The sequence below is a fragment of the Ovis canadensis genome, chromosome 20, assembly GCF_042477335.2.
Source record: "Ovis canadensis isolate MfBH-ARS-UI-01 breed Bighorn chromosome 20, ARS-UI_OviCan_v2, whole genome shotgun sequence".
Lineage (NCBI taxonomy): Eukaryota > Metazoa > Chordata > Mammalia > Artiodactyla > Bovidae > Ovis > Ovis canadensis.
Window position 1 is genome coordinate 42,244,614 of NC_091264.1, and position 12,913 is coordinate 42,257,526.

Genomic DNA, 12,913 nt, shown 5'->3' on the forward strand with positions numbered 1-12,913 from the left:
TCAAAGTGGTCACTAATGGGAAAGCAGAAATTGAGAAGAATCAGGATTATAATAACAGTCTGTTTCATGAGAAATCAGGCACAGATATTTGGCTTCTTAATTTACAGACAACTGTGCCTTTGATTAAACTATCACACAAGAAAATGATTGAGGATGAAAGTTTTGCATAATGAAAGCTTAGTACAACAAATGACACCTGAGAGTTTACTAAAATGTAAGAATACTCGAAATATGCATGCAAACTGCGTGAATGATGTTAACCTAAAATAAAACCATGAAGGAATATATCATCCCATTCAGATAAACAGAGATGGAATGAGGTCTCTGTTCCCATTACCCTACTGTGAATTGTGTGCAGCAGGCAGGGAGGGGACAGGCCCTGCCTAGGAGAACCCTTCACCACCCTCTTGCTTCCAGTCAGGTCCTGCTGCAGAAAGTGCTCCTGTGCCCTGTCTGGGGTCTGTGGGAGGTGCCCCTTAGAACACATGTGCCACAGATGCTTTACCTGGGTGGGGCTAAGGTTGTCCTGACCAAGGAGAGCACCGCTCACCTGCGTGCCCCCAGACCAGAAGTCAGGAAGGACTGCGGGTCTGATGGAGAAGTCTCACCTCCCGTCTGCCCTGTGGAAATCAGTCTGAGCTGATGGAGGGAGATGCTGCTGCTTGACTGATGCCTCCACGTTCTGGGCTCCTTTACCCTCTCAGTTCAGGACACTCATCCCCAACAGTCACGGCGCCCTCGAAGCAGACTGACCCTGAGTCCTAATCAGAAGCCCCCAGACCCTGTCCGGTCCCCTCCCCCAACATCGCCCTTCAGCTCTGCTTCATCACATGAGGGTGACAACTGTTCAGGGGAGGTTCCCCCCAGGGTCAGCCACTGAACACTGGCCCCAGGTGTCCCATTGCATTATACCCTGGCCCTTTATGCTGAGCCTGCCAGACAGTGGGAGCTGGAGGGAGAGAGAGGTGGGGGATTATTAGAGCCTCCTCAAGGCTGAGAGAAAACTCTCCTTTTACCCAGAATCTTACACACTGTCCCTCAGCAGCATGTGAAACAAAATGCAATCCAGATGTGTATATTTAAAGAGCAATTACAACTTTTAATATGAAATTATACAGATGTTGCAGGCATGCAATAACATTTATGCATAAATCTGCTCATAGTCATCTCAGGAGAAGCCACAATAAGGAAACTGGCAGAAAAAGCTTATCGGTAATAATTTATTGTCCATGTGCTCTATTATAATTAAAAAGCAAAAGTAATATTAGTTACTAGTGTGGTACTCTTGCCTGGAAAATCCCATGGACGGAAGAGCCTGGTAGGCTGCAGACCATGGGGTCGCTAAGAGTCAGAAACGACTGAGCGACTTCACTTTCACTTTTCATTTTCATGCATTGGAGAAGGAAATGGCAACCCACTCCAGTGTTCTTGCCTGGAGAATCCCAGGGATGGGGGAGCCTGATGGGCTGCTGTCTATGGGGTCGCACAGAGTTGGACACGACTGAAGCGACTTAGCAGCAGCAGCAGCAGCAGCAGTGTGGTACAGCTGCAGTCACCTCAAATATATTATTGGTGTTAACCACCCTAACCATAACTGGAAATAAACACTAGTTTTTTCATTTCATAGATGATGAAATGGAGACTTCAAGAAGGAATGTGTTACACTCTAAATCAACTACCTTCAAAAATAATAATAATAAAAAATACATCTATATGGAATCTACAAAAATGGTACTGATGAACTATTTACAGAGCAGGAATAGGGACACAGACGTGGAGAATGGACTTGTGAGGGAAGGAGAGGGTGGGACGAACTGAGAGCAGCATTGAAACATGTCCATTACCATGTGTAAAAAGCTGCTGGGATAAACAGATACGGAATGAGTTCTCTATTCCCATTACCTTACTGTGCACCAGGCAGGGAGGGAACAGGATCTGACTACGTACTCAACCTGGTGCTCAGCGACCTAGAGGGGTGGGATGGGGAAGGTGGCAGGGAAATTCCAGAGGGAGGAGATACATGTATACTTATGGCTGATTCACAGTGCTGTATGGCAGAAACTGATACATTATAATGCAAGTATTCTCCAGTTAAAAATAAAACATAAAAATAATTTAAAAATAATAAGATAAATAATAGAACACACACAAAAGAAAAAGTGCTATTAAGACCAGAACTAGGAACTGAATTCAGGCCTCCTGGCTGCAGATTCCAAGCTTCCCCTGTTAGACTGATGGAGCCGGAGTCTGACACAAGGACTGAAATTCTGGGTGTGTGAGGCCATTATGATCAGTTGGTTCCGTCTGGAATTGATCCAGGTCTTGTAGGCTAATAGACTCTGGGGAAAAAGAAAAACCAATAAATCACTGACCAAGTGGTTGCAGAATATTGCTTTTCATTCCCTCAGAGATTCTTCTTCAGTTGCTTCAAAGTCAGATTCTGCCTTCCTCTGAGGGAAGACACACCTGTTCTTTTTTTGCCTTTTTCTCAGCTCTTGCTGAACTCCTCCCCTGACTCCATCAACATCATCACCTGTCCCTGCTGCCACCACCCTCCACGACAGGGACAGAAGTCGCAGGACACAAGGACAAGATCCGGAGTGAAAACCCAAGGCCTTTCCGCCTTGAACCCAGATCCATTCTCTAATGCAACGCGAGGCTGCCTCACAGACAGGACCCAGCTCCATGTTCCTCGAGCCCGGGAGTGGACACACGCACAGCTCCTTTCCCTCCTCAGTTGTCGGCCTCCTCACCCGCACAAGCACCTGCTCCACCGCTCGGCTCCACCTCAACCCTGACCTCCACCTCCTGCAGCCCCCCTCCCCATCACCCCCAGCCCTGAGCCAGCAGCTCCCAACTAGAAAGCCCATCCAGAGGCCCAGGGGACAGCAGCCCCGTCTAGAAACACTGGGCTGCCACAGACTCTCCCCCTGACCGGACCCTGGAGCATCCCTTGCCTTGCCCTAACCCTTACTCTCGGCCCAGGCTCCAGGGCTGCGTTTGGCCCTTCCTGCTCCTTCCTGGGAATCCCAGCTCCACTCCAAGTGCCTTGCTCAGGCAGGGAGCCAACCAGGACTCGCCCTCACTACATGCAGGGGATCTGCTTTTCAATGTGGATTGGGCTTCTTGAAAATTTCCCCAGAAAGAGGCTGTACCTGGCCCCCTCTGCACTCTGGGACTGCCATCCCACCCGCCACCTCCCAGCGGGAGCGCCCCATTTGCATTCCTGTTTCATTCAATATGCGTGGAAATCCTATTAAGGTTTGCCACCTGAGATCATAAACCATTTTATTGCACACTAAAAGCTTCAAAAGTGATTTTGAGAAATAAGCACATGATTTTCACAGTTTTCCCAGCAAATACCCCAATACATACAAGACAACCATTTCTGCCCCAGAGGCACCAGAACTGATGTTCCCCAGATAAGAGCAGGAGGAACTGCATATCTGCTGGGTCCCTGCTCTGGGTGCTACACGGACAGAGTCTGCTGCTGTGAGAACTAACCACCCTGTGTGCCCAAGGCCAACTGCTGAGGGAATTAGGTTTGGGGATGAGAAACCACGCCCCCAACAAGGCACCTGACACAGAAGAGGCGGCCTCGACAGAAGGAGCCGAGTCTCTGCCACCTTTTCACTGTCCCACGCTCTGCCTTTGCTCTTTGCCACACACAAAGCTCTGCTTCTCTTTTCCTCTCCCCTCAACCCACTTGATTATGGGGAAGTAGTCACAAAGCCCATCCCTTCCTCCAAATCTACAAGGCAGTGACCACCATGAGGAAGGGAACTGACTCGGGGGGCAGGGTGAGGCCACAGAGCGCAGGCCCAGTGCCCTGCCCTAAAGTGTATCCCAAGGGGCTAGATAGGAAAAACCTGGAGACAGGGTGAAATTAGTGACCCCAATTGCCTGAGGATTGACTGGTCTCCTCTCCTCAAATGGTCAAGGGATATCTACTAGTCCTCCATATTATGGGGAAGGAGAGCCCAGCTAGCATGGGGGCACTTGATGGGAACTTGAGAAAGGTGCAGGCTGGGGGTGATCCAGCAGAAACTGAACTCAGATGCTAGTTCATGGAGGAGGAATTTGAGAGGTTGCAAGACATCTCTAAGTGGGGCCTGGCAAGGGGACATCACAGGCAGGGCTCTGACCACCCACTGACCCCTAGTTTGAGCCTTATGATTCTTTCACTTGGATTCTTAATGACTGAAAACCCGAGGGGGAGAAATGCAGACAGGCACTTAGAAATGCAGGCACTTAGATCATCACCTTTCCTCTGAATTCCTCTTCAGTTTTTGCCCTCTCCTCACCAGGTACAGACGCTTTACTGAAGGTTCTCGCTGATTCCCGGATCACCTAGACCCTCCCAACCAGCACAGAATCCAACACATGCTCCCCAGACTGGCCCCGGTGAGCCTGACAGAAAACAAACAGAGCTGAGAACAGGGCAGGGGGCTGAAATCCTCGTCGCTGCCGAATCTCACGCAGAGCGCCCCTGCCCAGATTTCTCACCTGGCCTCCCTGTAGCTGATGCGGTCTTCCTCTTCTTAATACAACAACAGACAGAAAATCCGATGATAAAAACAACAACAAGAACACTCGTGATCCACCATGATCTCTGGTACACCAGGGTCTTTCCTGAAAAAGGACCTTATTATATACAACCCGGGCACCCCAGAGCCACAACCTGCTCTCCTCTCCCTGACCCTGGCCTCTGACCCTCCCAGGGTCACAACCGCCTCCAGGCCCACCCCAGTCTCACCCAAGGGTGGGAGGTGTGCACTGTGATTTCCGCTGTGTTCCACAATGCACTTGACCCGCTGCTCCTCTCCTTGGGGAATTTTTATGGTTTCCCAGGTGTAGTAGGTCCCATTCCCATCAAGCAGGACACCCCCAGACTCCTGGGCGTCCCGGCTCATGGGCTCCTCATCCTGAAACCAGACCACTGAGATATTCTGGGGAAAGAAGCCAAAAGCCTTGCCTGTGAGGTGGACCATGCCCTCTGAGTCCTGGCTGCGGGTCACATTCACGGCTGGGGGCACTGTGGGGAGAAAGCACAGAGCCAGTGAGGCCCGTGGCCAAGTCCTGCTCCCTCGAAGGAAGACGGAGCGCACAGGGCTGCTCCTCCTCACTGTCCACCTCTGGCTGAGCCTTCATCCTCCCAGGCCTGCTCCAAGTTCTACACCCTGGGGCTCAAGTCCTCTGGCAGGGAAGGGGAGGGGGGGATGGGCCTCACTCTCTTGGGTCCACTGTTGATGCTGGGGAGGGGCTGTGAAGGGTGGGCTCCTGGGGATTAGAGGGAATTTTCTGGATCAGGCAGGCTGGGAGCCAGAGGCCCACCCCCATCTAAGGGCCTCCTCTGCTGCCTGACACCCACCTCCCCTTGTACAGTTTCTGTCAGAGGACCTGCTGCTCCCCTAGATGACTGTCACAGGGGCAGTTCATTTCCCCCCAATCCACCCATCTTTCTACAGTGGATTTAACAGAACAGGAAAGAAACCCCAGGACACCGTGCCAACAGAGCACATACGCACCCAGAGGACAGGGAGGGTCTCCGTGGGCAAGTCGGGATGGGAGGCTTTAGGAACAGGGGCAGAGAAAGGGCCTGGCCCAGCGTTGTACCTGTCCTCTCCATGAAGCCCGTCCAGGACTCCAGGTAGCCCCGCAGTCTCCCACAAAGTTCTCCCTGCACGTGGGCCTGGTAATGCTTGCTTAGAAAGCCGTCTGTGTCCCAAGACTTCACCACTTCCATGGCCAAGGTCTGAGCCGAGGACTGGGGCAGGGCACATCCGTGGGCCTCCGGGGAACAGGAGAGGAGGAGCTCCCCGTTGAAGTGGAGAAGCCGGAAGCCCCGGGGGTGGCTGTCTTCAGGGATCTTGCAGCCCACGGTCTCCTGGAGGGAATGGAAGCCTGCCCCATCCCCACCCCCATCAGTGACTCCTCTGGTGCCCAGGGCCTCTGTCCTCCCACCCAAGTGAGAAAGTCCAGATAGAGGGCTCCCCCCGCTGCCCTCCATGTCTTCCCTGTGCTGCTGAACTCACAGAGCCCACTTCCTCACCCCCACCCCCAAATTCAGAGGAAAGAGGCCCATGCTCTGGGCTGCAGACCTTCCGGGAAAATGGCCCACAGCACTCTTGCCCCCTCTGCACTCTCACCTCCTTTCTCCTTCTGCAGTGACAGGATTTCTGCTAGAAGTTTCCTGAGCTCCTTCCAGGTCTCGTTCAAGTCCTTGGACTCTGTCTCCCAGATCTCTGATGCCAGCTTTTCAGCCCACCGTCCCCAGGGCTCTGCCCTGCCTTTTTTGTGATCATAGTGCAGGAAGGTCTGATGATCCAAGTATCCCTCAGCAAAAAACCTGGACTGCACAAAGCCATCCCGGGAAAGCACTGTCATGTTGTAAGAAAGACTGTGCGATCCTGGGGAAGGAGGAACCACAGATGAAACTGCTTTCTGGAGACAAGTGCACATCAGATGTTTAACAGACAAGTTCTGCGTCCTGACCTGCTCCAGGTGCTGAGGATGCAGAACATGCATGTGTACAAGGGACCAGAATGCGGAGTTCCATACGGGAAAACGGGAAAGAGAAGGAGGGAGAGGGGACTCCAGGAGTGGAGGGAGAGGGTGGAGATGGACACACGTGTAGGACAAGTGCCAGGGCAGGGAGGCACCGGCTCCCTAAGGGTCGAGGCAGGAGGGCAAGGGGAGAGGCAGGAAGAGCAGGGTGAGGGGAGGTGGAGTCAGAGGGAGGGAGGGGCAGTGTCAGACCCAAGACCAGAGGGATCCCTGGTCAGAGGCGGGGCAGGTGAGATGGAGACCAAGGGCTGCCGCCCCTGGTGCAGGCTCATCATGGACAAGGTGGGCTCCAGGGAGGGTGAGGCAGGAGACAGAGGGGCCTGAGGGGCTGGGCTGTGGCCCCAAGAGAGATCAAGGTGGGCCAGTAACTGGGGGAGGTGAAGGAGTGGGTCTGGGCTCAGAGTGCAAAGAGGCATGGTGAGGCCCCAGGTGGGGAGGTGGCTGCACCTGCCAGTGTCCCCTGGGAGAGGAGTCAGTGCCATGCGCACAGGGGTCATGGAGAATTAAAATGTCGGAGTGGCAAGAGAAGATGGAACTGAAAGCCAAGGTGCACACTGGAAGCACCTACATGGTGGGAGGGGTTGGAGGGAGTGAGGTCACACCTCCACAGAGGGTTCGGGTCAGACAGCCAGTAAGCATGGGGTGAGCCTGGGAGAAGACTCCCTGTAGGAAAGGCCTGCTGACCAAGTGGCATAAACAAGGATTTCGGATACAAGATTGAGATAGTGAGAGCCCACTGGGGTCGTGGAACCAAAGAGAGGGTGACGAAGGCCAAGGAGGTGGGCAGTGGACCAAGGGCAGTATTCCTACTGTGGGGGAAGGGAAGAGACTGCAGAGGAGATGTGGTGAGGGCCTGGGATTGAGGGGCAAGGGATGAGCATGGCTCAGGGGAAAGAGGAGGGATGCCCTGGGTGAGGGAGGGTGAGAGTGAGGTGGAGTTTCTGGGCAACCACAAGAGGGAGCCTGTGACTGATGAGAACTTGGTGAGGGCCCAAGGCACTCGGACAAGGGTGGGAGCAGGGCAAGTTGCCATCCCAGCACCTGTGCCCTGGAGAGTGGAGGAATCCAGAGGGTGAGGCTCAGGATGCAGGAGTGGGGGAGGGGCCCTGTTGGGGGAAAGGCCCCCCTTGGACGAGGGCCAAGAGCAGGTGCCTGCAAGGGGCGGAGGTAGGAGGGTGGATATCAAGTGGGGGACAGGTCCTCCCCCAGGGGCTGGGCACTGTGCTCAAGGCCCAGGGATCATTGGCAGGAGAGCTCCTCCTGGTGATGGGTGGAGGGTGGAGGGGAAAATTCATGGGTAAAAGTCATCCCCAGAAAAGTAAGGTTAGTGAAAGCTGAGGGGAGGTAGGAGCCTTGCAGGTGACCAGTCCTCAAAGGAAAAGACCCATGAGGGGAGGGGAGGGGAGGGACCTGTAGTGGGAAAAGGGATGAGGATGGGGACACCCTAGGAAGAGATCAGAGAGAGGTAGAGAGGAGGGGTCAGCAGGGAGGGTAGGGGGCTCGAGGGCTAGCAAGGGAGGAGGTAAGGAGAGATTCAGTCGTGGGACCACAGGCACAGCGGAAAATTAGAGTTCACGTTAGTGGGGGAGGGGGGAATAAGGGGGGAGGGAGGGGAGACCACGGAAATCGTAGGAAGAATCTTTTGGTCCCAAAGCCCTCAGACCTAACCTCCGTCAGTGATTCAGAGGCCGCCACAGTGCCCATAGCAGTAGAAGAGTGTGGATCGAGCTGGCCCCTTCCCAGACGCCCTGGTCACTAGAAAAAGGGCCCTAACTCTCGGGGCTGAGGACCCCCGAGCGCCGTCAACCTGGAAACTCGTTTCCGGCGGCCAGAAGTGAGAAGAGACGGCAGAGCTAAGAGGACAGCTTTCAGGGGCATAAGAAAGGGCCCCATAGACGGCTAAGATGTGATCGCCTGAGCCTGGGACCTGGAAGAAACGCCATTCAAGAGAGCAACGGAAAAAAAAAAAAAAAAAACTAAGGGAAAAAAAAAGAGCAACGAGGAGGGAGGGTGGGGTGGCGGGGTGAGGGTGGGCAGCGGCAGGGAGCGGGGTGGGGACCAGGCTGCCTTGTCAATCAGGAGAATCTGAGGACTGAGACATGTGATGAGGGCACCGGGGAGGGCAGGTGGGGCAGGGAGAGCAGAAGCTAGGAACTGGAAAGAGACTGAAACGCGGGATGCAGTGCTCGCCACACGACGTGTGAAGTTCCCGGCCGCCCCTGGACCTTACACCTCCCCGCCCTCCACCTTCCTCCCACCCCCACAACTCCTCTATTCGCTCAACCCCAGCCGCAATTGAGACGGTCCCCGCGACGCTCGCCGAATCCCATCGAATACTAACCACCCGAACCCCTGAAACCACCCCGGGCTCCGTCCGGACTGAGACTTCAAAGAACCCCACTCACCGGCGGCGTTACCCAGGGACACAAAAACGGCAGCGCCGGCTAGACACTGCCAGACACAAGAGAGCCCCATGGCCCATATCTTGTCTCCCTGCCAGAGGCTCCGGGACCGAAAGAAAGCTGGCGGACCCAAGGAACGCGGCGGAAACTGAGGGGTGGTGAAATTCCGGCCCGCCCCCGGCCCGCCCCCGGCCCGCCCCGGCCCGCCCCCGGCCCGCCCCCGGCCCGCCCCCGGCCCGCCCCCGGCCCGCCCCCGGCCCGCCCCCGGCCCGCCCCCGGCCCGCCCCCGGCCCTCCTCAGTTCAGTTCAGTTCAGTGGCTCAGTCGTGTCCGACCCTATAAACCGCACCACGCCAGTCTTCCCTGTCCATCACCAACTCCCGGAATATACCCAAACTCATGTCCATTGAGTCGGTGATGCCACCCAACCCTCTCATCCCCTGTCGTCCCCTTCTCCTCCTGCCCTCAATCCTTCCCAGCATCCGGGTCTTTTCCAATGAGTCAGCACTTCATATCAGGTGGCCAAAGTATTCGAGTTTCAGCTTCAACATCAGTCCTTCCAATGAACACCCAGAACGGATCTCCTTTAGGATGGACTGGTTGGATCTCCTTGCAGTCTAAGGGACTCTCAAGAGTCTTCTCCAACACCACAGTTCAAAAGTATCAAATCTTCGGCGCTCAGCTTTCTTTATATTCCAACTTTCACATCCATACATGACTACTGGAAAAACCATAGCCTTGACTATTCAGACTTTTGTTGGCAAAGTAATGTCTCTGCTTTTTAATATGCTGTCTAGGTTGGTCATGACTTTCCTTCCAAGGAGTAAGCGTCTTTAATTTCATGGCTGCAGTCACCATCTGCAGTGATTTTAAAAGCCTGAAGGCTAGAAAAGCCAGGGAGGTGAGATGGAGGGTGAGCTTTAGAGACATCTCAACGTTTCCGGCCTTTTGGGGCTCTTCCTTTAGACACAATTTCTCTTCCAATCCAACCCACCTCCACCTCCCTCCGCCTCTCACAGTAGAGTTACTGGCAAGTCTACTGTGACCCGCCAGGGTCTTCCCCGGTGGTCCAGTGGTTAAGAATCCGCCTGCCAGAACAGGGGACACGGGTTCCATACCTGGTCTGGGAAGATCCCACATGCCTTGGGGCAACTAAGCCGGCGCACAGCAACAACTCAACCCTTGAGCCACAACCACTGAAGCCAGAGCGCCCTAGAATTCCTGCTCCACAAGCGAAAGTCACCTTAAACGAGAAGCCCGTTCAGCCCAACTAGAGAGTAGCCCTCACCCTCTGCAAGGAAAGAAAACCCAGCCAAGCAAGGAACAGACTAGGTGCCACAAGGAAGAATCACTGCAGCTGAGAAAACAAACAAAAAGTCTACTGAGACCAGATTTGTAGATTTCAGCAACTCTGCCTCTCAGAAGTCACTACCCCAGATGAATAACCAAATCCTCTCTCTTCTTTCTTTTAAAAATTTATTTTTAATCGGAGGACACCTGCTTTACAGTGGTTGGTTTCTGCTGTATAACAACATGAATCAGCCATAAATATACATATATCTCCTCCCTCTAATCTCCTTCTCCTCCTCTAACTGACTGCTATGTGTCTTCTGGTGGTCTCAGCCTATAAGTATCTGCATTCTCCCTAGGAGACTCTTGGTTTGATCCACTCCAACACCAGCCTCTCCAGATTCCCTTTTCAAGCTGCCTCAGTATGTCTGCACCTCTGGGCCCATCCTCCCCTCAAACCCAACAGGTCTACAAGCAAACTCCACACACCAGCCTCTCCTAGTTCTCTTTAAGCATCACCAGCTTGGTCCCTTCTGATCCCCTTTCCCCTGCCTCTCATGGACTCACAGGCAGCTCCTCCAACCCCTTTTCAATCCCACAGCAGCTACCTTAGTCCAAGCTTTCATCTACCTCAGCCTAGAGAACTGCAAAGGCTTCCTAAACACAGGTCTGTCCCCAGTTATAACCATAAAGCCCCCAAGCAATCCACAGCTGCCCCACCTGCAGAATTAACAATTAGTGTGTCTACTCCATCTTAAATGGAAGCTGCCACAAGCAGCTAGGTGGCACCATTTTCCATTTCTCTGTGACATCAGGATGCCACTGCTTACACGTCACTCTCCTATGGGTTACTCTCCTCTGCCTTTCATCAGAACAACAGATCCTAAAAAGAGCATCCCAATTAGATGGTGGTAAGGGTGGCACAACCTTGGGATTATACTAAAAACTACCTAACTGTTTGCCTTTTTTTTGCTTTTTTTTATTTTTTTCTTTCTTTAACTGTTTGCTTTAAAAGGGTGAATTAAGTGATATATGAACTGTATTTCAAAAATAACAATAATACCATCCTGAAAGTCTTCTACTGAAAGCTGTGCTTTATCCCCAAAGCACATCTTTTGGTCTCTGGAATATGTACACCATGGTCCTCAAACTTGACTGCTTATAGAACCACCTGGATCTCTAGGCCATGGCCAAAACCAATTGAATCCCTTGGGTTGGACCTAGACTTCCTATCCTTTAAAGCCCCCTCAGTGATTCCAGTTTTAGAATAATTGGTCTCGACCTTGTTGAAACCTCCCTGATGGAACAAAGTGTGCCCTGCCTTGAACCCCATCTGACCATTTTATACAACACCCCCATTAGACAATGAGTCACTTTGGGATCAGGAACTGTGTTCATTTCATGTTTGTGTCCCCGCAAATGCTTTTAAAAAGTTGTACTCTGCCTCTCATTACTAACCACTCCACTAAGATCCTTTATGCAATACTTTTGCTGTGGACCCAAATATCATGCCTGAGAAAGTTTTAACATTTCTTAGATTTCACATCATTTTTGTTAATTACTTTGACCATCATAATGTATTTAGCAGGTCAGAGATTGGGTCCTGTCCCATCCCAGAGAGATTCTTTTTCACTGCTAAAGCTCACAAGTGAAAGTGGACCCCCCCACCCCGCCACCGAGTAGTAGAGTGGAGGGAGTTTGCCTCCCAATGCAGGGAACATGGGTTCCATCTTTGGTCTGGGAAGATTCCACATGCCCGGGAGCAACGGAGCCCCTGTACCACAACTGGGCTTCCCTGGTGGCTCAGACAGTAAAGCGGCTGCTGTAATGCAGGAGACCTGGGTTGGATCCCTGGGTCGGGAAGATCCCCTGAAGAAGGAAATGGCAACCCACTCACTCTTGCCTGGAAAATTCCATGGATGGAGGAGCCTGGTAGGCTACAGTCCATGGGGTCCCAAAGAGTCGGACAGGACTGAGCAACTTCACTGGTTCACCACAACTACTGAACCCTACCCCCCACCTCCCCAGCTCTAGACCGGCTCCCGGCAACTAGAGAAGCCCCCCGTGCAGCAACAAAGACTCAGGGCAACCAAAAAGAAAGAAAGAAATGAGTCGTGAAGGTATAGAGAGGCAGATGGAAGCCAGCTCTCCTGACAGGTCGACAAGCCCTTTCCTCCAAGTCAGTCTTCTTTCCAAGACTTGCTGGGTGTGGCTGCTCCAGCAAACTGGTTCACTTAGATGAACCCTCTCCCTCTCCCCCCAAAGATTTTTCATACTATCGTTAACATGCTACGTTTGTTTCCCAGCATTTCGGGATGACTGTAGTGTGCCAACTACTCTTACTGGGAAGTAAGACTCCAGATTTGGGGGGCTCGCTTGACTTTAGCCGTGGCTGCCTCCCTCCCAATCTCGCGTCGCAGCTAGACCGGTGTTCCTCCGCCCACCCGGCCTCCAAACCCTTGCTTTGCTCTATAAACTACTTTTCCTCCATTCTTCCTTTGGTACCCCTGGACTCACCGGCACACGGGCCTCTTTCTCTCCGTTGACCTCTGGGACCATTACAGGGTCGGGAAAGGAAACCGAAAACCATCCGAGTGTTGGGAGTTTACATAATCCAGGGCGGAGCTCGGCGAACCCTCAGTGGATCACCCCTCC

The 12,913-nt window shown here is 53.1% G+C and overlaps 1 protein-coding gene across 4 annotated transcripts; it reads right to left on the reverse strand.

Annotated features, from left to right (window-relative positions):
- Positions 1 to 1,080: 1,080 nt before the first annotated feature.
- LOC138425547 (MHC class I polypeptide-related sequence B-like) lies at positions 1,081 to 12,884 on the reverse strand. Of its 4 annotated transcripts, none has more exons than XM_069563548.1 (6): positions 12,776 to 12,884; positions 6,150 to 6,410; positions 5,617 to 5,904; positions 4,976 to 5,035; positions 4,507 to 4,632; positions 1,081 to 2,339 (listed from the first exon to the last, which is right to left on the reverse strand). In XM_069563548.1, exons 1-6 carry the CDS (start codon positions 12,846 to 12,848, stop codon positions 2,227 to 2,229), a joined length of 921 nt encoding a protein of 306 aa, XP_069419649.1. In that variant the 5' UTR covers positions 12,849 to 12,884; the 3' UTR covers positions 1,081 to 2,226. The 4 variants fall into 4 exon arrangements, with proteins under 4 accessions (XP_069419649.1, XP_069419650.1, XP_069419651.1 ...); XM_069563549.1 differs by lacking the exon at positions 12,776 to 12,884 and adding an exon at positions 8,973 to 9,049; XM_069563550.1 differs by lacking the exon at positions 12,776 to 12,884 and adding an exon at positions 8,973 to 9,049 and having other exon boundaries at positions 4,757 to 5,035.
- Between the last annotated feature and the right edge of the window lie 29 nt (positions 12,885 to 12,913).